The 23,805-nt window shown below is 43.2% G+C and overlaps 1 protein-coding gene across 5 annotated transcripts in view; it reads left to right on the top strand.

The window, feature by feature from the left end:
• The first annotated feature begins 795 nt into the window (after positions 1–795).
• Positions 796–23,805, top strand: part of Sec31 (secretory 31) — a 189,609-nt gene continuing 166,599 nt past the window's right edge. For 4 of the 5 annotated variants that reach the window (XM_065430740.1, XM_065430739.1, XM_065430738.1 and 1 more), the window contains exons 1-6: positions 796–935; positions 1,376–1,494; positions 1,666–1,755; positions 6,775–6,970; positions 16,060–16,155; positions 17,040–17,177. In XM_065430740.1, coding sequence (XP_065286812.1) covers positions 1,382–1,494; positions 1,666–1,755; positions 6,775–6,970; positions 16,060–16,155; positions 17,040–17,177 — 633 coding nt within the window. In that variant the 5' untranslated portion in view covers positions 796–935; positions 1,376–1,381. Of the gene's footprint in view, positions 936–957; positions 1,180–1,375; positions 1,495–1,665; positions 1,756–6,774; positions 6,971–16,059; positions 16,156–17,039; positions 17,178–23,805 lie in introns of those variants that run through there. The other variant, XM_065430737.1, reaches the window with a different exon arrangement.

Genomic DNA, 23,805 nt, shown 5'->3' with positions numbered 1-23,805 from the left:
ATGCGTTTCCATTCTTTAACGCTGTGAGCCCGGAACGTTCCAGTAACGAACGGCACGCGCGTTAATTATCAGCATAGAACAGTTTACACCCTTTGGAGTGCCCCTTTTGATAACGCGCGTGCCGTTCGTTACTGGAAAGTTCCGGGCTCGCAGCGTTAAAGAAAGGAAACGCATCAAGGCAGATGATGATTATCGTTGTGTGGCAGAAGCGGCACACTCTAAGAACAGTTTACACCCTTTGGCTTGCCCCTTCTGCCACACAAAAATAATCGTCATCTGCCTTGATGCGTTTCCTTTCTTTATCGCTGCGAGCCAGGAACTTTCCAGTAACGAACGGCACGCGCGTTATCAGCATAGAACAGTTTACACCCTTTGGAGTGTCTCTTCTGATAACGCGCGTGCCGTTCGTCACTGGAAAGTTCCGCGGGCTTGCAGCGATAAAGAAAGGAAACGCATCAAGGCAGATGACGATTATTTTTGTGTGGCAGAAGGGGCAAGCCAAAGGGTGTAAACTGTTCTTAGAGTGCACGCCAAATGGTGTAAACTTTTCTTAGAGTGAAGTTCTTCACTTTGAAAGTTCCCCACTCTGCAAGGTGCTGCTACACTCTAGTGCCGCTTTGCTCACTACGAGAGCGTAATCGTTTATTTCAAATCAACAAGATTTGAGCATATTCCTTTCTCTATGATTTGAGTCTGGCGTCTTTTTAGTGGGTCTGGGCACCCGCCGCGGACGCGGTTCCGAGACCTTGTCTCGAAGCGGCTTCCTCGGCTCGCTGGACGGCCTACGAAACTGAAACCATTTTCTTCCATGTGGCAATGGGTGGCTGTGACGAGAGCTCTGGCTGTGGCTACTGTGGCTGTCAAAAGAAAAACTTCCACCAGGGGGCGCAGGAACAGCGACACGCATCTTATTGCCACGTTGGATTTGATTGCCGGTACTCTTCCTATATTTTTTCGACGTTATTCTGGATTTTGAGCTTAATCATATAACCTGTTGAATCTACTGGATGATCCATAGTGTAGCTTATCAGCGGTAGTTTGTAAAGAGCGGATAGTTCCTCAAAGCTCAGCTGTTTTTGATGGTAGTCGGGGAAAGAGAAATCGCCATCCACCGCTTCGTCTTCGTTTATGTTTTGTGCAGTTTCCCGAGCACTGCATCATAACTAATTAAAACAAACAGTGAGTTTCTGTCATACTTGCCTATTCTTAAATCATATCAGTCGTCAACCTTTTGCCATCGCGTTGAAACGTCTCCCTGGCCGAGCGTCGTTCAATGAGTGTCAATTGAACTTTCTGCGCTGTTCTGCTGATCGTCCTAGCAGTTGTAAGCTTTCTTAACTCGCCGCTTAGTTTTCCGTTTGTGTCTGGTTTGCAGGCAAACATGAAGGTGAAAGAAATAGATAGAACGGCGAACGTTGCCTGGTCGCCGGCGGTGCACCACCCGATTTACATAGCAGCCGGCACAGCCGCCCAGCAGCTGGATTCCACGTTCAGGTACTATTGCGGCCGGGATTCTTGCTATGGACCCCAATGCACGTTTGTTAGATTTGTGTGGTCTGCTTCATCACATTCCTTTGCGAACTTCCTCGTTTGTTGTGTTGTAATTGCTCTCGTTTGTTGTGTTGTAATTGCTGCCAGCGCGTTGATTTGCTCCGTACATTTCAGCACGACGGCTGCACTAGAGATATATGCACTGAACCTTACGGAGCCAGGATTGGATATGGGACTTGTGGGAACGCTAGATTCGGATCACAGGTAAGAATAATGTTTGCCATTCTGCAGTTTAGCTTGTAACGGTTGTGCCATGAACTTGTTACAAACGTTTGTTTCAGCGAAACGCAGTTAAATATTAGCATATACTAAATGTGTGCGGCTCGTTGTTGACTTCGGGTCATTTTGCTTTATTCTAAGGTGATATCTTATTCACACACATTACCTTGTCTCGTAAAAGAAAGTTTTAAAGGTCGATCAAATAGCAAAATACTGTCTGTTGCTGCTTGATCTGCCATTTTTGATCAACCCATGTATCAGTATTCAGTACATTGTTTCGAATGAACATAACCATCATTTTTAGAACCTTTTGTGCTTTCCTGTGTAGGATAGCACAGTCAGAACTTCAGTGTCGCATTGTTAGGATGTGTGTATTGCTTACATGCAATGTCTTGTCTATTCCTTGTGACCTGGCCACAGTTCTAGTACTATCGAGGACAAAAGTGCACATGATACGCGTGCGGCGACTGAATTTCATTGCTGTGCTATCTGCTGGATTCAGCCACACTGCCATTTGAGTCTACTGAAAAGCACATGCATGGCCCACACTCTTCATAGGCATCTGCTTTTTCCTGCTTATCTGCAACATCATGGTTGCCATGGAATTGCGGTGCTTCACAGGCTGCCATGATGGCTATCACCTGTTGCATATGCTACGAATAGAGATAACATTTGCAGCTCTGCAGTACATGTCACTAATCAAGCGCACCCAACTTCAAGGCAACAGACAACTCTTATATTGCTTCAAGGCTACTGTAATGGTTGGGCATTTATGGTTTGCAGACTCTCCAAATTATATGCCGAGTTGGTGTGACTAATTAGCTATGAAGTTTACGATTACCGCTTTTACAGTGTTTTGCACTCAGCTAAGGCCTGCATTTCAGCTGGCATATGCAGATCATGTTGCTGGAGAGAGATTGATTGAAACCGTTACGATCAAGCTGACATTATCCTCTACTTGCACCAGCAAGCTGCGAGGACAGTTTACAGTAGCAACATAAAGCCCTGACCAGGCTCATTGAAAAATGGTGACGAGGCAGTCTCAAGAATGAAGGCAGTGCATTGGACCAAATTTAATTCAAAACACCTTGACAATGCGCCACCTCGTGCCGCATTTCATGGCAGACATGATGTCGTAGGTAAGCTAGAAAAACCACATGTCTGTAAACAGAGTGGGGCGTGCATGTGCTTTTCAGTGGTCTTGAACCCCAGCTGACAGCATGGATGATCTTGGCAGACAGTGCAAGTCTTCAGTTCGGACACTGCTTGCATGCCCTGGGCACTTTTGTCCCCAATCGTACAAGAACATTGTATTGTCTCCCACAAACTGGTTTCAAGAATTGTCAAGTGTATTCAAGGTTATTAACAATTTTCTAGGCATGAAATTCTTCTGGGATTATAAGCTAAGGCTAAGCGTGTTCCTCTCCTCTTTGTGTGCAGCTTGTTTTATTTGCAAAGTTGCTTGTTGTGGGCGTCGGTATTGGTTAACTTGTAGCTAGAACGAACCCAGACTCATTTCATACACCCAACCAAAGGTTGAGCCATCTTAATTAAATTTTTCTCTCTCCCACTCCATTTCTGTAAGCACAACTTTTTGATAAGATATGTTTTTTTAATATTTGATTCTTCTAGCAGCACATTTAAAATATTGCTGCTTTAGGCCTTTTTTTTCTTTTTTTGTGAATGTTTGTGCTGCTTGTTAAGGCTTGATGTTGTTACTATAGTTTTATTGTGCTTCAGTATCTACACTGTATGGCTTGAATATTTTATTCCTGTGTGTGTGCATGGTGTGCGTGTATACATGTGTATGTGTGTTTTCTACACTACTTGCCACAGCCATACTATTTTGATAGGGGTGGAAAGCAACAACTGTTAAGGACTGTTAAAATACAATTCCAGAAACCTCTCAGTGCTTGCTTCGTACCTAGAAAAGACTTAGTTGAGGAGAAAATAGCATCTGAAGGGTCTGCATACCTTTAGTGCGTTTCAGATCTCCTGCCCCCTAGCGGGGAGGGGTGTTGCATATGCCATAACAGCCCATTACCTTCAGTGAGTAAAACAGCACCCAAAAGATGGCGCTATTATCTTTTGCACAAAAACACACAGCCAAGGAGAAACTGAGCCAAACAGAGTGTTGGATTCACTGCTGCAGCTGCTCTTGGTCAAGTGATGCTGACTGTTTGGGCATCCCCCGGAATCACATTAACGTGGCATTCTCTGCTACTTGCAGTTTGCGTGAGTTTCATGAGGCAGCGATACCAGCACAGCACTATGCAATAACGAAACTACTGAAACGCGAAAGCGTGTGTGGCGCAGAGTCGAGCGAAAATGAAACCTTTCGACCGTCATGTCATTCTCAGAAGTAATGTCAATTAGCTCTTTTTCTAAAAATAGAAAAGAGCTGGCCAAGTAGCATTTTGTTCTGTCTTATAATGCTATGCAATGATATTCTTATTATGGGTGGTTCATTAGTAACGACAAAATTATAATAAGTGCCTATGTCATCGGGCTAGTACTTGAATGTCCTGGGGGAGTCTCAAATCGTGTGCTGCATTTACCTCAATTTCTTGATTACTAAAGCTGTGTTAGCGATAATATTGAAGTCTTAAACATTCTTGAGCATTAATATATCACTTTAGCTTGACTCAATATTTGCCTTTAGTGTCACATTAAAGGGACACTAAAGGCAAATATTAAGTCAAGCTAAAGTGATAGATTAGTGCTTGAAAATCTATAAAGCATCAATATTATTGTGTACACAGCCTGAATAATCGAGAAAATCGGGTAAATGCAGGATATGATAAACTCCCCGAAGACATTCAAGTACTGGACAGACGACGAAAGCACTCCTGAGTTAAATTCTGTCTAGCACTCAACCACTCATTGCAAAAAACATCCTTGTACTGCATGATAAGACGAAATAAAAAGCTACTTGTCCAGTTCTATTTCAATTTTAGTAAAAAGAACTCATTGAAATTATCCTCGACGACGATGTGGGTGGTCAAAAGGTTTCGTTTTCACTCTACTCTGCGCCACTCATGTCTCGAATCTGGCAATGCTGATGCCTTCAGGTAGCATGTGTGGGTTTTTTGACCAGTTACCTTCACCCAAAAAGATCACGTACTCGTGACAGCCTGTGGCAGAAAGGATGTTCCACATCCGCTGCCAAGGTTTGTGAGTGGTGGCGCTGGCTAACACTCCTAGGGTTAGTTCTAGTAGTAACACATAAGTACCCCAGAAAGGAGATGGGAAGACGGTGCTGCGGTAGCTCAATTGGTAGAGCGTCGCACACCTAATGTGAAGACGTGGGATCGTTCCCCACATGCGGCAAGTTCTTTCTTCATCCACTTTTAGTTCCATTAATTTATAATTTCTTTATTTCAATTAGTAAGTACAAGTAATTTCCCCTGTGTTGTCCTTGGAGTCTTTGTTTGTTGGCTTCTTATGATATGATCACTAGCATTTGCTAATATATGTTTGTCATTACCATGAGCATAATTTTTCTGTCCATGCCAGCGGTAGTCATCTTTTACAAGCACTTAACTGTAAAGTGGAGAATTTTGTATATTTTACTTGAGCATGAGTCGTGCCACTTCAAATGTGCAACTGTGGTGGGAGCAGCATTTGCTAGCATGGGATAGTGTAGGTTACAGTCATGCCAATATGACATATGGTCACTTTGGACCCTAGGGACTTTCTATGAATGGAAAAGGTTCAGACTCATTCTGGAGTGAGCCTGTGCCTGTTGTCAATGGTTAAAAGATGTTTATAGTCATCAAACAGTCAATAGATACCTTTCTGTAGTGCCTCCGGGATTTCATGGCTGCAGATTTTTGTAGATATACTGTGTTTAACCAAGTTCTTATAGAGAAATTGTCAGCAGTCAGGTTTTACCTGAAAACAACAGTCCCTATTTCTTGCGTAAATGGTTTACAGATGCATAATCTTTATCTGTGAAACTCTCATTGTTCACAAACTTGTGCTCTTTTACAGAGCTCCATATAAAATTTCCAGCCATATTAAATTAAAAAAAAAACTTTCATGTTCGCAAGTATTATGTGGAAATAATTAACCTCAAATATTATTTGTTGGCTTCAGTATACTGTTGCATGTTTTACTGTCCCATTTGGATTTTTGCCTTTCTGCAAGTAACGCAGGAGTTCACTCACACTTTTGTATTGATATCGGTTGTCATATGATGTATAATACTTTTTTTTTTTCCAGTGCTCTGTGTCTCAAAAAACTGTATGCTGTATAAAATTCACATAGGTATTTCATTAACTTAGTGTATATAATGCATATTTGTTAGTCCCAGAAATTGTCATATTTGTTTGTCTTGATGTTTGTAAATGTAAACCTGTTAAAAATACGGCTTTTTTACTGTGAATTTTTTTGTAAATGTGTAACATGCAGAATGATGTGGGGATGATTGGTGTGTAGCATGGAGACCCAGATAATTTCTCACATTCTGTGTTCACTTTTCTTGCCTTTCATTTTGCTATAAGGTGCCATGAATTTAAGGCTAGGCAGAGATGTCTTACATTTCTATGGAAGTAGGAGAAGATGTACAGAAATATGTAAGGCACATACATACGGATCAGGCATTCCTTGGTAAAGCTGATTTTCTTCTCTTATGAATGTATCTTGAAATTGATGACTGCAGTCCAAACTTGGCATTGGGAACTTTCTAGTGCACTTGTCAATTTCGTTTTATGCCTCTAAACTACAAATAAATTGTTTTTTTGGTGAGCTTGTGGTTAGTGTGTTCTTGCCCATAGGTGTACTGAAGGATAATTGCCACACAAGGATAAAACAAGGCTAAGTGGAGGACAACACAGCAGTATGCTTGCCCTGACCTTAGTCGCTTGTTTAATCTTTGTATTTATGGAACAGCCAAGCTATTGCTTCCTGTTATTGGCATTCGTTGGTTGCTTCACAAATATTTTTAAAAAGTGCAGCTTCAATTTTGCTTCTGCCTCTGAGTGCTGTCTGCAATGTGCTCAGGTTTCATAAGATCGCCTGGGGCTGCCACGGGATATCAGATGGCGAGATGCCCAGTGGTGTACTTGTTGGAGGTGCTGATGCTGGTAACCTGCTCGTGTATGACCCAGCAAAACTCACAAAGGGAGAGAATGCACTCGTCTGCCAAAAGAACAAGCATACAGGCCCTGTCTACGCACTTGATTTCAACACATTTCAGGTGTGTTGCTTTGTGTTGTTGAATGATTTGACCACTTTGATTTGAATGCAGCTGTGACAGAACTCTCTGAACTTATTGCATTCGCTCGTATTTCTGTTTTTAACTTTGGAAAAGTAAGTCTCGTGACTTCTGCTTTCTCATGTTGTGAACCATAGTATGCATCGCAAGGTCATCTTTTCTGTTTTAACAATGAGCAGAATGTCATAGGCTGCAAGTATATAATTGTGGCTGTGTTCAGTGGTTATAAGCATGTCATACTTGTGTTCAAAATCATGCTTAGCTCATGGTGTTGAGTGTGGCAAAATATCCTTCAGCAGAGCATTTGCATTTGCAGCTGTGGACTCTGAAAAAATGTATTATGGTGCCTCGGCAAGGGCACCCTCTTCTATTTCGGTGCTGAGCAGCATTGCCATCTTTGTTAATTTTCTGCTACTACTATATCCTGGCAGATATTAGACCTATTTAGCTGCTAAAATTCATTTTTTGCAAATGATAGATGGTTTTAAAATGTAATTGAATGTATTGCCCCTTGTGCAATACTGGCTTCTCGAAAATCTAAGCGCTAGCGACCAGGTCAGTGGCACCACCTGGTGGTGCAAAGATCAACAACTATGGCACACAGATATTGCAGTAACCAACCATATTCTGCTTCAGTGCTGGTGAAAAGTTTCAGCAGGGGCGTAATCATTAGCACATAGCCTTTTTTATTTTTCTTCAACATGAACACACATGTAATGTTAAAACATGTCTAATGCGTTGTGGTTGGACAAAAAAGTTGGAAGATGTCACTGCCAGCTTTGGTGTTGTAGTCTATGCCTCTGGTAACCTGGTATTCCGCAAAGGGTATTACGTTTGGGGACTTGCTAAAGCTCTCTCTTGGTGGTTACAGTGAAGTAGGTCATCATAGTGGATTGTTAGCAGAGTTTAAATGATTATTAGTGTTTGATAGAACTTTGCGCAGAATATAAATGGTCCTAAAAAATGTTGAGGACTAAGAATAAGAATGGCGTATACCTTGATGCAACTCTGAATTCTAGGCTTTCGTCAGAGGACACTTGGACTGAGTTGAAGCAGCTGATATAGATGCTAAATAAATATCAAAACTCTTTGAAGCTCGCACTCATTGTGTCAGGCTAGCAGAATTTTAATTTCAAAGTATGCATTGACAGCAGTATAGCTGCTCTAGATGTCAACACTCTCTGGTTGGTAACTCTAAAGAAACAAACTCATGGGCTTTGAGCACATTTTTTTAATAAAATTTTTTCGAGTTTTGTTGCCTTTTGTGGTGTTAGGGGCACTGCTGAAATGGGCCAGAGACTTGGTAGGTGGAGGAAGTCCTGGGGCATGGGATGAGGTGAACATACTATAGTTGCTTTATTAGTCGCTAGACTCACTGGTGTGGTGGTTCTTTTTTCCATTCTGATATTTGTGAAATTGCTAGCACACAGATTGGTGCTTGGCCTACATATATAAGCTTACTCAATGAACTTGAGCTTTTTGCTTGCTGGCATTTTTTTTCCCTAATTTAGTAGAGTCGCAAAATATTTATCCAGCATACTCTAAACCTTCCTAACCTTAAGGAACTTCACCAGCCTGTATCATACAGCTGTGGTGAATAGTGCACTTGTTACGTCTTTTATAAGGTTGAAAGTGAAAAAGCTTGATAACAAGACAGCCTTTACAGAAAGCGCACTTTACCAATGCTGGTGTGTGTGGATCGAAAGTTGCATGCGAACATTCACACATCTGCCCTCTTCATACCTTCCAGCCTTTTATTTTTTTGTAAGATGCCAGATTTTCAGAACTTCTTTACAATTGTCGTATTGGCACCAGTAACACTGCAATCTTTATTTGTGTGCAATAAATATAGGGCAAAACCGTTTTCTGAAGAATACAAATACACTTGCCGCGATTTTCACCTGCTTTATTTTTCATAACCACTCTATTATTTGGACCTACCCGCAGCAGTGCCACCAACTCGAAGAACGAATGTATAATGGCAACAGGAATTTAGGCCGCCATTATGTGAATATTTAATTTACAAACTTTTATATTGTTGCTAAGAAATTTTAACACAGAGCAACGGCGCCTTCCAAAGGGCCCGGCTGTGGCTTATTTTGGCGGTGTAATGGATCTCTGCGGCTGCTGTTCACTACTCGAAGAAGCACCTACGATAGACCCAGCTCCTGTACTTGACGTCAGCACTGCTTTGTCGCCGCACGAATGAGAACGGCTTCTTACGCTACTGGCCAAATTCAACAACTGCTTTGTGTCGACATCTAGCGTCGGTCGGACGCCCCTAGCAAAGCACCGAATAATTACAGAGAATACGGCAAGACCCAATTCACCAAAATCCTTATCGTGTTGCTTCCAGAGAATGTAAAGCCATACAACAACAAGTGACAAAAATGCTTGAAGACGACGTAATCCAAGCATCAATGAGTCCCTGGGCATCTCTTGTAGTTCCAGTGAAGAAAAAAGACGGCAGCTTGTGTTTCTATGTTGACTACCGAAAACTAAATCAGGTGACAAAGAAAGACGTGTACCCCCTTCCCCATATACACGATTCATTCGACAGGCTTCGACATGCACATTATTTCTCTTCAGTGGACTTAAAAAGTTGATATTGGCAAATCGAGGTAGACCCGAGAGACCGTGAAAAAACTGCTTTTGTGACACCAGACGGTCTATACGAATTTAAGGTCTTGCCTTTCGACATATGCTCTGCTCCTACCACGTTCCAATGCCTCAAGGACACTGTGCTTTCAGGCCTGAAATGCAAAACCTGCTTAGTGTACCTCGTTGATGTCATCGTGTTCTCTGCAACATTTGAAGAACACCTCGAACGATTTGAAGCGGTTCTGCAGTCTATCCTTTCGGCCGGCCTTACCCTGAAACCGGAGAGTGCCACTTTGGCTTTGCGGAACTCCAGTTTTTGGTCACGTCGTCAGCCACGCAGGTGTCTGCTTGGATCCCCCAAAAATTGCCGCCGTTGCACAGTTTCCCATTCCATCCGATAAAAAAGTTGTCAGGCGCTCCTTCGGCCTCTGTGCCTATTACCGGCGGTTTATTGCAGACTTTGCTCACATTACATCGCCGTTAACTTGCCTCACGAGAGATGACATTGCTTTTGTATGGGGCGGTGAAGAGCAAGGTGCATTCAACGACTTGTGGCAACATCTCCAGGCACTTCCAGTTGCTTGCTCACTTTGATGAGACCGCTCCTACATTGCTCTACACTGATGCCAGCAGTGTTGACTTGGGAGCTGTTCTTGTGCAGCAGCAGGAGGACACAGAGAGTGCCACCCTATGCAAGTAGAACACTGTCATGCGCAGAGGCTAATTACTCCACAACTGAGAAAGACGGCCTCGCTGTGGTATTGGCGGTTATGAAGTTTTGTCCATATTTGTATGGCCGCCACTTCACAGTTATCAGCGACCACCATTCACTCTGTTAGTTGACGAACCTTAAAGATCCTTCTGGACGACTGGCGCGTTGGAGCCTAAGGCTGCAAGTGTTCGACATGACTGTCATGTACAAGTCTGGGAAACTGCATACGGATGCTGACTGCCTGTCTCGATCGCCGATAGTCACCTGCTCCACCTGAAGAAGATTTAGCATTTCTTTGTATTCTGGACACATCCGCCATCATGTAACAACAGGACGACCCCGAGTTGTTTGAACTAATCAATTACTTAGAGGGAAGATCTGCGAAACCACCTAGAGTTTTCGCGTGAGTACTGTTATCATTTTGTTTACGGGCTGAAGTCCTTTACAAAAGAAACTTTTCTCCGACTGGATCCCCCTATCTGCTAGTCATTCCTGCAGCACTTCGTACGATGGAAGTATTTCAAGCCTGTCACAACAAGGTGACTTCTGGTCACTTAGGCTACACACGAACATTGGCCAGACTGCAGCAAACTTACTACTGGCTGAGACTTACCACCGCTGTGAAACATCACATTTGCATTTGTCTCGACTGCCAGAGGTGCAAGTCGCCTCCGACGAAACCAGCCGGCCTTCTACAACCCGTCCAAATTCCTCGAAGACCATTTGATCAAATTGGAATGGATATTTTGGGCCCACTTCCTACTTCTGCTGCAAGGAATCGCTTTGTTATCGTCGCGTTACACTGAAACAAAGGCAATCCAGAGAAGCACAGCAGCCGAGGGGGTGCGCTTTTTCATTGAGCGTGTTGTGCTACAACACGGCGCACCAACTGTCGTAATAACAGACCGAGGAACGGCATTCATGGCTGCACTTTTAGATCATGTCTTGCTGCTAAGTGGAACGGCTCATCGGAAGTCAACCGCCTACCATCCACAAACCAATGGATTAATGGAGCGCCTAAACAAAACAATTGAAGACATGCTCTCAATGTACGTGGATGTTGAACATAAAAATTGGGATGACATCCTACCTCATATCACCTTTGTGTATAACACAACGAAACAAGAGATGACGCGCATGACTCCGTTCAATCTTGTTCACGGACGGGATGTACGAACGATGTTGGATGCGATGCTTCCACATTACTATGATGACACTGACACGGACGCTGATGTGTTTACGCAACGCGCAGAAGAGGCTTGGCAGCTCGCGCGCTTGCGGATCTGCCAGCAGCAAGACTATGACGCAGGCCACTATGATCTTCACTGTAGAATAGTAAGCTATGAAGTCGGCGACAGAGTTTGGGTTTGGACACCCATTCAGAACCGAGCTCTCTGAGAAACTGTTAAGGCGATACTTCGGACTTTATCGGGTATTGCAGCGAGTCAGTGATGTCACGCACGAGGTCATTTCCGATAGTCCCAATTGTGCGCGGCACCGCACACACTGTCCTGAACTTGTGCACGTTGTCTGCATTAAGCCGTATGTGAGCGAATAACTATGCCAGAGACTCTTACTTCCGTGAGTGACATTTCTGGTTTGGCATCGGGGCGATACTCTTTTAAGGAATTGTGCACGCGTCATTTGTAGCAAATGACGGGTGAATTCTATGCAGACGACAACAACGATGGGGGCGTTAATGGACTCCGTTTAGTGGGTTACTGAGATTGGACGAAGAAGACGTGCCTCTGTTCTGTTTGTTTGTACGCTTGTCGGTGACATTTGTGTTTCCTCATGCGACCGAGATACCATGAGTGAACAACAATGTGGTTCTTTGGTTGGCAACTCCTTCACAATGAAACGGTATGTCACATGCTAACGAAACAAGGGTACATGATTGAGGTGAGATGACAACGTCATCTTCTGTTAGACGAAAGGAGTGGTGTTGTGGCGATAAGCAGTGTATTAAACCGGGGCTCTTGTAATACGTCACCATGCGATCCGGGATGTTAATTATGGCGCCATATTCTTTCAGGAAATCAATTCCAATAATCAAATCTTCAAAGCACACAGGAAGAACGATGAAAGTGGCCACGAAAGAATCCCCGATGTTAATTCCAGAAGTACATCTTCCAGTAGGCATCAGTAATTGGCCACCTGCCGTCCTTACACGAGGTCCCGTCCATGGCGTCTTACTTTCTTCAGACGGCGGAGGAGTTCCTGACTCATTATAAAGAAGTCTGCACCAGTGTCGACTAACGCTGTCACCGGCTGCCCATCCATGAAAACATCAACATTGGCGCTCACAATTTCTTCGGTGTTTAATGGCTTCACAGCGTTTTGCAGCGGGAGTGTTGGGGGCTTTTCATTGTCTTGTGCCGGGCCTGCAACCTTACCCCCCGAGGTCGTCGCCTTCAGTTTCCCCGGCGTGGGCTGGGCGACCTTTGTCCTCGAAGGTCAGCAAAAATACATCCGGTAGGTGAAGCCATCTGACGTGGAGGGGTTGGATAGTGCGACCGATGACCGAAATCGGACCTATCATTGGGCACGGATTCGTCATTTGGGTGTGCTATTGGAGGTCCCTGAAAAGCAGCGTGATTGTGGTGTAGCATGGAATCGACATTTGCACGTCGACCATAGGACCACGGACGATGAGGTCGAAATGATGTGTCGTGATGCTAGCAATGACGTGAAATGTGGCCGGCGCCTCCGCAATGAAAACAGAGTGGCCGCCTATTGACGGTGCGCCATACGCCGGTTCTCCGAAATTGCAGCCATCCTGTAGCGTCGTTTTGCGGTGTTGACCAAGGTGCAGTGAACGACGGCTAGTGGTATTACTGCAGTGGCATAATGGGTGCGCGTCTCGAAGCCTCCTCTTGCGGCGGTGACCAAGGAGTGGTACGGCGATGTGGTTGTAATGGGTGGTGGACATCTGACAGCAGTGGCGCAACTCATGGGACACTGGTGGTCTTGAAGATCGGCTGCCGGGAATGCCTGCCCGATTTCATTGCGCACCACTTCAGCGATTCATGCTACGGGTCTATCCAATGTCAGTGTCAGAATCTTTTGCACTTCCTCTCTGATGAACTCTCTGATCAATTCACGCAGGGGGTTCTGATACTCGGCAGTCCCTGCAGCGGCATTGATTGTGGTGCTGGTGGACAGTCGATCGTACTGCCTGCACCGTTGATGAAGGGCGCGCTCAATAGCTGTAGCCTCTTTGATAAAGAATCAGCGACGGTGACTGGTGGATTCCGCATAAGCCTCGCGAACAACTGCTCTTTTACACCTCGCTTGAGGTAGCACTACTTCCTATCTTCAGTCGTATTCGGGTGGGCTTTACGAAAGAGGTGGGCCATGTCCTCAGCGAACATTGCGACCGACTCATTAGGTTGTTGCACCTGTAGCTCCATCATCTGCTGGGCACGGTTGCGTCGGTCGGCAATTGCAAAAGTATCCAGGATCTTCTGCTAAAAGTCATTCTATGTCGTTAGGCTAGCTCAATGGTGCTCGTACTAAGTATGGCCACTGTCGTCGAGGGCGAAATAGACGTGCGAGAGCTTTTTCTGCTCAGTCCACTGGTTAATCTGTGCAACGCGTTCATACTTGTCCAGCCAGTCTTCAATGTCTTCGAAGACTGCACCGCGATAGCAATCAGGAACCAGCAGATGCAGAACGGTTACCTGTTGTGGACTGGGAAACCGGTTGCTTTGGGGTTCTTGCGGGGGGCTGGTTTCAGCCATTGCAAGATGTGTGCAGCTCCTGGAGAGAGTTGGTTGAAGAAGAGAGAACTCCGGGGCAAGGCCTAGCACTCCACGACTAAAGCGATGCACAGGTGTCGTAACTGGTGACAATACATCCGGGCTAGATGAACAACTCCCAGAAGGACTCCGGAGCATCAGGTGAACTCAGTGCCCCGCACCTCCACCAGTGTCGCGGTACAACGCTGACAGAAGACAGGGAGACGTTCTTCAAGAACAACAGGACAAGCTGTTCAGAAACAAACAGAACAGAGGCACGTCTTCTTTGTCCTCGCTCAATCTCAGTAACGCACTAGCCGGAGTCTGTTAATGCCCTCATCGTCGTTGTCGTCTGCATAGAATGCACGTGTCAATATATACTACATTTCATTTTGTTTGTGGCACAGGTTGCGACTATAGAGCACAGGGTTTGTTCACAGCATCCTTACTCAATGAAGTCTAAATTTTCATTAAGCAGTCAACACCTTCAGTAGTAAAACGATTTTCAGTATTTTTTAAACCAAATTTTAGTAGTACTTGCCTTCAACTGCAGAATTTTTAAAATTTTAAGGTATTCTGTTATTATTTCTCCACAAGAATTGACCAGACAGAACTAGATCTGGCTGTCTCTGTTGACTTGGAGAAGCTCGCATCTGTTCTGGTTTACATGTGCCGGGGCATTCCCACATGCAATAACTGAATGCCCTGAACACAGGCACTGACATGATCTCACATATCGCATGGTGATACATCTTGCGAGTCGTCGCATTTGAGTCTTCTTTAAGAGTGCCTAAGTGTGCATTTGATGTGTGAATGCTGCTTAATACAAACTGCAGTGCAAGATTACTTCTCTAAATCAAGAAAATTGTGAAAATTAAGGGAAGAAGGAGAAAGAGGCACGTTTACTCAGATACGGTCATCGACAGAATCCTTAGATGCTGTCTGTGAAACTTGGTATGCAGAGCCAAGTTTGGAATCCTCTCGACTCTAGCAAATTTTGAATGTTCTAGCAAAATATATATTAAAAAAACAAAAACAAAACTGATGCTCTGTGATGCTGCTAGAGATATGTGCAGAGAGTGTCATCGCAGCAGCTGTGGCTTCTGCCAGTCCTGCTGCTAGAAGGTGGTATATAGTGCTGCATAAAGAAGTACAGTCTAAAGTTAAATTCTTATACCCTTTGTTACTTACCTTGCATTTCAACAATAGTTATCTGATCTTGTGCACGTTTCATTTCTTTAACACTTGGCACTTGCTACTTTCTTGTCGGGAACGCTATGTCACACTAATGTGCACTTGCTATTTGTGACCCCAAAAAAGTACTGAGAGTGCAGTTTCAAAGGCAATGCACATGAGATAGCTGATGATCATTGTTGACGGACAAGATAAGCCCCAATGGGTGCAAACTTTTCTTAAAAGTGCACTGACACAGGAATATTCACTCTCCTTTTGTTAAGCTTTTTTAGGTAGCTGTTGACAGTATAATTGTGGTACTAAGCCTTAGTTTCTCAAGAGCACGCGAATGATTACCATATTTATTCATGCAAGGCCCACACCTTTTTTTCTGAATTTTTACTGGGTACGGCCTTTAGATGAGGCACGCTTATGGCTACTCATTAAAGTCTTGAACTTGGACTGCTATGCAAATAAATGCAACCACTGGTGGCCTACTATGAGCACATTTATAGTTGCCGACCAATTTTTTAGACATGGGACTAGTGCCATCTTGTAGTGGCTTGTGGGAATTAACCAGCATGCGAGTATGGTGTGTGATACCTAGTGAAACTTCTTTTTTCTCCAAATAGTCGCACTCCAAACTGGGGGTACGGGCCTTACACGATGGCGGGCCATACATGAGCAAATATATGGGAAAATGTGCACCGAGGGCATATGCTTTGAACTGGTTGCATAATCCTTTTAGGTGTATGTAGTTCAATAGCAAGAGAAGGAAATCTTGTTCAGTGTGCATGATAACTGTGTGGAACTGGTGCATTGAAAACATGTACTATCTTTTCTAGGCAAACCTTCTGGCTTCAGGGTCAACGGATTCAGAAATCTTCATCTGGGACCTTAATAGTCCTAATGCACCTATGACTCCTGGGGCCAAATCTCAGGTGGGGAAATGGCTATTCTTAGTCTGCCATATTACTTGTTACTTTTGGATACTGTATGCAGTGTATTTTGCATGGTGGAAGGTAATGAAGTAGAAGTGAGCATCACATCATGTAGCCAGCTTTGGCTAGCAAGCTCTCCATGAAGCTATTCCCTTTGCTTTGGACGAAACTTGTGATAGCTGAGGCTCATCGTGCCGAGCCTGTTTGGTTACCGGAAGTTTTCAATCTATGTGCACTCATTGAGATGCCCTACTGTAGCTCTGTCTGTAGAGCAGGAGTGCTATAACCTACCGTGCACTCTGACAAGACAATCACAAGTTGGGTTGACTTGTTTGGCTTCAGTCATATTGCGCAATGCTGCCTCTTAGGTATTTCCGTCCTCCATGGTAGTATGTGGTATCTTAACTCGAAAGCCTGTAATGTCAGCACCTTGCTCTCGGTTTAATAAGCTAGTGACGTGACACCGCACGAAGACAAACAGTGTTGATTGGAAGGCAACACTCCAACATCGGCACGTGTTAAGAAGATATGCATGTTCTGGGTGGGACTGGTTCAACACTTTGTGCAATACAGTGTCAGTGGGCTAGAGTGAACTTTCTGCCAATTTTCTGGAACGCGTAAGCATAATATTACTGTTTCTTTATTCAAGTTTTATAAACTACAAAACTAATTTACCTTTAGTTATTATGGGGGCTGCAGTTTGCCAAAAAAGGCTCAGCAGAGTCAGTCAGTCAGTTTATGTCCAGCACCTGTCCTGTCCACTCATGCTTGTTGCCCTATCCAATGAAAGCTGTTAATGGGTTTCGCCATTCCAGTAACCAAAATGCCCAGCTTTCAACAATGGCTGAAGCATGCCTGGTCTCTAATACTGTTTTATTTGACAGCCAAATGAAGATATCAGCTGCCTGTCATGGAATCGGCAAGTGCAGCACATCTTGGCCTCTACCTTTCCAGCGCGATGCATTGTTTGGGACTTGCGCAAGAATGAGCCCATTATCAAGGTGTCGGACACAACTGCCAGGGTTAGTGATTACAGTCCGACTGTTTCTTGTACATTCCTGCTAGTTGTGATTGAAAAAGTGTATCTTGATAGTGAACACAGCCACCTACATTTTTCTGTACTGATATATAATCTGGAAACATTCTCTGAATATGTAGAACTAGCTCTCAAGATAGTTAAAAAAACTGTGTGATGTTTAAAAAGTGATTAACTTGTAAACATTCAGCAGAACGTACAGTTGTCATCAGTATTAAAGGGAGCAGCAAATAAAAAAAAAAGCATGTTAACTCATGACGCATGCATTCAAATCTAGGAGCCTGATACAAAAAAGTTTTCCTGTTGAACTTTTAGTATTATTGAACACCTTTATGGAGGGTGTGTGTGTTTAGCTCCAGTAGCATTTGAAAAAATTTAGATGCTCCCTTTCATATTGATCGTAACTGTACATAATGCATAATGTCCAGGATCAATTGTAATATTGGTGGTACCTTGCTTTCATTCAATACACACCAGATGTTGCAAACTTTTCCTGGTAAAACATTTGCACTCTAATCAGAGCCATGTACAGAAAGCAAGATTATGACAAATTGGATTTGTAAGTGCAGTTAAACCTCAATATAACAGAGTCAGTAAGATTGGCAGTTTGTTTTTGATATAGAAATTTCATTATACTGAAATTCAATCATTTTTTTAAATACGTACACTTGCCGACAAATTTCTTTTCGCATCAGGGGCCTCAATATATTTCATATTATTGAGTAATCATAAAAAGCAAACTTGAATGAGAAAAAAATTAATTTTGTTGAAATTGAGTGTCGGTGACCAAGGATAAGGTTTCATGCCGTGTCAGTGATATCTTTACATCGATGGTGGGAAACGAAGTCTGCATAGCTTTCGTGTCCACTCTGTCGCCACGGGTGATGGCGTCGCCCACAGTGGGAGGATGCTATCAGCCAATTTGGCTTGCCCAGTCTTTTTTGCACCTGCGACAGATTACCTCCAAGATAAAGTGCAAGGGTCATGTATGCGCTCAGCTCTTCCTCTGTCCTCTCTCGCTTGATCGCGTTACCACAAGCTTGCTCCCCTTCTCCCTTTCCCCTTGCTCGTGCAGGAAGACTGCATTCATCAAGCCACAATCCTTATCGGCTTACTGTTGCATGCTTTCACTTGCACATCAAGCATACAGCATGCCGGTTGCGATAGGATCTTATCGCACCTGGAATTTGATGCTGCTCCACTTTAGTGGTCAATCTCACTCGTGGGCCGTGCTATTTCAGAGGTGTGTGTGCAAGCAGCTGCATATAAATCAACCATTTGACAATCCGAATTAAAAGACAATAAAGTTTCCATTTACTACCTTGGTAGTTCCTTGCGGTGGCAGCGTTATTTCTTAACATTGAAATCTTGTACAAACACTTTTTGTTATATTGAGATTCTATGGACAAGAAGGTATAAAAAAAATAAATACTGCATTATATAGAGAATCGAAATTGCCCATATTGATATTTTTCGATTATCAAGGTGGGCATATTTTATGAATAAGCTTGACAACCAATAACGTTGCTTCAAAATGGCATAAAACAATGATTTATAGCTTATGACACACTGAAATTCACAATAGATACTGTGTGCTGTACGTTACCGTGCAGGTTGCTGTTAATTAGCTAATTAGGCTCCAAACAAAGAACATCCTGTTTTGGATATAATAAGGTAGGTATATTCACTATAGAAACAATAAAATTGCATTTTTGAAATCAGCTGGTAAAAATACATTAACTGTGCACATTTCAGTCAAGAAAAAAAAAATATTATGAAGTGCCTCATCCTCCCTTACGGAAAAGCATATTTTCACAGATTTTCCAAGTGGCTGGAAGTAGTTGCATGCACTGCACAGCAGCGTGCACGCAATGCCATAGCAAGCTACATTGTATATGCACCATGCAGACCACGGAGTAAGATAAAATAAAAAATCACAACAGCTGACTGGTCTGATAAGTGTTCCTTTCTTGCGGTGGCGAGGCTACAGTTTTGCCACTTGTTGTACAGGTGGTGACACTCTTATTTGCTCTGTGCCAACCGTTAGAGATGGCGCATTTCTTTCACTGCGGTGTTGCTGGCCGCAGTCGCTGCGTACATCTCGTCTGTCGTGTGCTTCAGCTCCCACTACAGACGGTTGCGCTGTATGTCACTTGCCACATATAGGTGCGCATAAATAATTGTTGCTTGCTTCAGCTCACCCTGCAGATACTTGCGACTGGACATTCGCTTGCTGGACGTTGTTAAATAAAAGTTGATGTTCAACAATTGCTAAATGAATTTGAATGCGTTTACTGCACAAGCTATTTAGATTTCAATTTGCACAAGCTATTCACATGAAGCTCTCAATATCTGTAGTCTACAGCCTGTTAATGCAGTTATATTAGCAGATCAGCCACTGAGTTTATCTAGGCTTTTGCTAAATTTTGCCTATGCATATCATGGCACAATGATTACTTGAAAAAAAAAAGTATGAATGGTTAAAGTTGCAGGGAACTGCACTTAAGAGAGAAAAGAAGCCAGATTCCAAAAGTGCTATTCAGAGAGTAAAACTTCATCTACATTTTATTTCATAGCCATGTTCTTAGGAACTTAGGAACATTCATGCTGCACTCATTGTACACTCTTGAATCATAGTAGCATGAACAAGAACTTTTTGTTTTCTTTGCCATACAGGCACCGTCATCCTAGATTGAAACACCTAATAACTTCGCTAATCCACCATCAAATGATCTTAACAGCCTAAAACCATTAAATGGGCGATGAGAAATCGCCTTTGACTTCAGCAAAACAAAGGAAAACCAACGTGCCTCAGATGACGGCCCAAACCACGATTGAAACTGTACAGTGTACTGCGACAACTGCATAGTGTGATGACCACTTGAAGCTTAAAGGGCCCCTCACCATGTCTGGCCATTTTGAGCTGACAAACGCAGTGCATATAATGTGAGCTAACGATTGTGTCTGCTAAGTATTACATTGCAACAGGCCGCAGAAAGAGCTGAACTTTCAAGCCAAGCGCTGTTCGCCCTTTTCCTCATGGGCGCCGCACTCCCAGCCGGAGAGGTGACATGTATGCGCAAGTGCGCCTACGTACATAAATATGCTGTGTTGTTGCTCATAGTGACATGTGACTTTGAGAATTAATCAATGCAACATCTGTTAACTATGTAATCTGTTGCCTCAGAAGACGAATATAAAGTTTAGAGAAATAATGAAACACACAAACCTAATGTCTGTGTTTTTGTTTTACTTTGTACCATAGCAAGAGAGATGTACTTCCGTTTCGTCTCCTTGTTCCCACATCGTTAAGTCATGCGCGCAGACAATGAAACTGTCAATTGCTACTGTGTTCCAGCGCAGGATCATTCTCTGTGATCTGCTTGTGTCTGCCTCAGTGTTTGTGTAGCACTGACTTGTACCACTAGTCAGGTGTTCTCGTGCACAGCGTGCAATGTTGTGCGCTTCACGAAACGAGACAAACGCAACAGCTCGCACATGAAACCATCAGTGGAAGTGCGCCGCGCAGCAAGAAAGGGAGGGAGAGAAAAGAAAAAAAAAAAAAGGCGGGTCCTGTGATGTATGTATTAAGCGATCCTTAAGTTCTGGTATGGGAGAACGCAGGGAAGGAATTTCGCTTGCAGAGGCTAGACGGGACAAGTGGAGAGAGTATATTATGTTGGTGGTGGTGCTCGTCTCCTGGAATTGTGGGCGTGCTGCACTGAAATATTTACATCTCAGCTATTAATGAACCAATTTGAAAAATACTTGTGGTGGAACGCTCCCTAGGGGGCATGTAATAATTTCCAGCATATAACTGAAATTTTCTTTGTGGCCTGGTGAGGGGCTGTTTAAGTTTGCAACACTTATCACGCATACGAGAAATGCGCAACATGTTTTTGCAATGAGACTGCTACGTTCTTCTTTTGTCGTCTGCTTGTCGCCAGGTATGCAACAGCATTCAGCCGTGTAAGAGTCGCTTCTTAAGCTGGTTGTTTAATACCAAATTTTGATGGCATGTGGCATGCTGCATTTGTGCTGTCAGCCTGCCTGGAAAAGAAGAGGAGGGGAGAAACACTAGTGAAAGCATATAGGCATACCAAACTAAGTGAGAAGAATGGTCTGTTATATCCAAAAGTATGTTGTATCTGTATTCGTTGTAACAGGCATGGACCGCATATGCACACTTCAGTGATACTTCTAGCACTGAACTCATTTACTGTGACAGCAGCAGGCTGTTCCAGTAAATTTCCATTTTCTTGAGAACAGCTTTTATTTTATGCACACATATTGTCCTCATCCACCGCTGTATTGCCTATTGTGGCCTCCGAAACACATGCACTGATGCCACTGCTCTCATAGTCAGTGTAGAGTTATAACTACTACCATGTACTTTGTGATGTGCACACTACAGTATGGCCTGTTTTCGACTCTAAAATACAAGCACAGACCCCACTGCTATGAGTCTGTGTGGGGTGCAAAACATTGCACAAATTAGTAAGTGTCAGAGCTGCATAATAGCACAATGGCAAGCACATCCAGCTCATAGTTGCACATTGCCGCCGGAGCACGAATTCGAATCCCAGTTGTGATGGTGGCCTGATGGCGTAGAACGACAATTTGAAGATGACAGAGGCTGTTGACATAGAATGGACACATGGGACACAACAAGCCAATTTTTGAGCTTTTAAATGCTGTCACAGTTAATATATTGAAGGCGCACACTGGCATTTTGGTACTAGGTACCATATTTTCCAGACTATAGCCCGCATCGGCTGTATAGTCTACAGGGACGAACTAGTATACAGTAGAGAAGCAAATATTTTTATTGTTAGCCACTAGACTGTGTATAGACTGCACATTGTAATAGTCAATCCTAAAACTGCCCTCAAAATCACTCTTGCTGGGGCTCTCAAAACAAAAATAAGTCAAGCATGTCAGATTCGACGAACGCCTTGTCAGTCACTTCATTGCCTTCAGGATCTTCAGAATCAGGACTTCAGTTCTTGCACACACTCGGCTATACTTAGCTTGAATGATGCTGTGAAGGCTCTACATCTTTTTGGTGCCATTGCAACTTTTCTTGTGTTTTGCACGTCTAGGAAATTGCATGAGAATGTGTTGCACAATTTGCAACGAGGTTTCGCACATGTACTCACTTATATAGTCCATGTACTGTAGTCCGGAAAATATGGTATATAAATTCTTTTTATATGAAGTTCGAGAAAAGCAAGCGTGCTTAAGTATGCGTTCAAATGTACCTTTTTAAGTTCTTTTATATATTTTAATGGTGGTTTAATTGCTATTAATTAGCCTTTGGCCATCAGGAAAACAAAAACTCTCAAAGTGTTATGGGCTTTGCAGACATGTAATAATTATGCATGCGGCAATATTCATGCACATAGGTAATCTTTTATTGCCAAGGTTAATTTTTCATTTTTCTTTGACCATCAGTGGATTGTACGTGGATGCTTCTGCAGTTAATAACAGACTTGTGAAAGAACATGTTTCATTTGCCATAGACTAGTGCATAGTTATTCTTGTGAATTAAAACTTGCTTCACCATTCATTACTTAGGTGGCGTTACCGTGGAAGTATCCGCCGGGGTTCCTTAGTGGCTATGGTGTTGGGCTGTTAAGCACGAGATTGCGGGATCGAATCCCGACCGCGGCGACTACATTTCGATGGGGACGAAATGCTATAACACCCATGTACTTAGATTTATGTGCACATTAAAGGACCCCAGGTGGTCCAAATTTCCAGAGTTCCTCATAATCGGAAAGTTGTTTTGGCACCTAAAACGCAATAATTTAATTTAGTTACCGTGGAAGCATTTTTAAAGATGGAAGATACTTGAACTAGGATTTTGCTTATGAGACTCCGGAAAAGTTTCTTGTATGTAAAACGCCATGTAGAAAAAGCGCCATAAACGTGTGAATGTGGCAATGTGTGTGCCATTAAATCATATTGCAAATGAGGAAGCATGAAAGCCTCGTCTTTTCTAACGAAGTAGGGAGATCATTAAACTCTTAAGTGCAGAAGCTTGTTGCTATAATAAAGCCCAAAGTTATTGAAAAACTGGTAAGACAGACAATGAAAATCTTGTTGAATAGAAATAATAACAATTTTTGTCAGGAACTATGAAGATTTGGTGGTGAACACATGTACACATGTTGCAATACCCAGTAAGTGCCTTCCACATCACCTTCATACTAAAATACTAAAGAGATACTGCCACTTTCGTGAAGTTAGTAAACTATGCGAGTACCACAGGTATCAGGGCAGAGCCACTAAGGTACTGATGCCCAGTAACTGGAGCAACAAAGTTTGATAATGGTGAGGACTTCTGAAAAGTAATGAAGATGAGCTTACAGCAAAGAGAGAAAAAAAATAAAAATATATGGTGGTTATGCACGCTGACTACCATGCGTGACAAAGATAGGAGGTCATATCATAAGAAGCCTACAAACACTGACACCAAGGACAACATAGGTGAAATCACTCGTGCTTAATAAATGAAATGAAAGAAAAAATAAATAAATGGAAATGAAAGTGGTGCCGCTGGCTAACACTCCTAGGGTTCTACTAGGAAACATAAATACCGAAGAAAGTGG

Source organism: Dermacentor albipictus, chromosome 1 (assembly GCF_038994185.2).
Source record: "Dermacentor albipictus isolate Rhodes 1998 colony chromosome 1, USDA_Dalb.pri_finalv2, whole genome shotgun sequence".
Classification (NCBI taxonomy): domain Eukaryota; kingdom Metazoa; phylum Arthropoda; class Arachnida; order Ixodida; family Ixodidae; genus Dermacentor; species Dermacentor albipictus.
The sequence above is the reverse complement of the archived record's forward strand: the minus strand, read 5'-3'. Positions and strand labels throughout refer to the sequence as shown.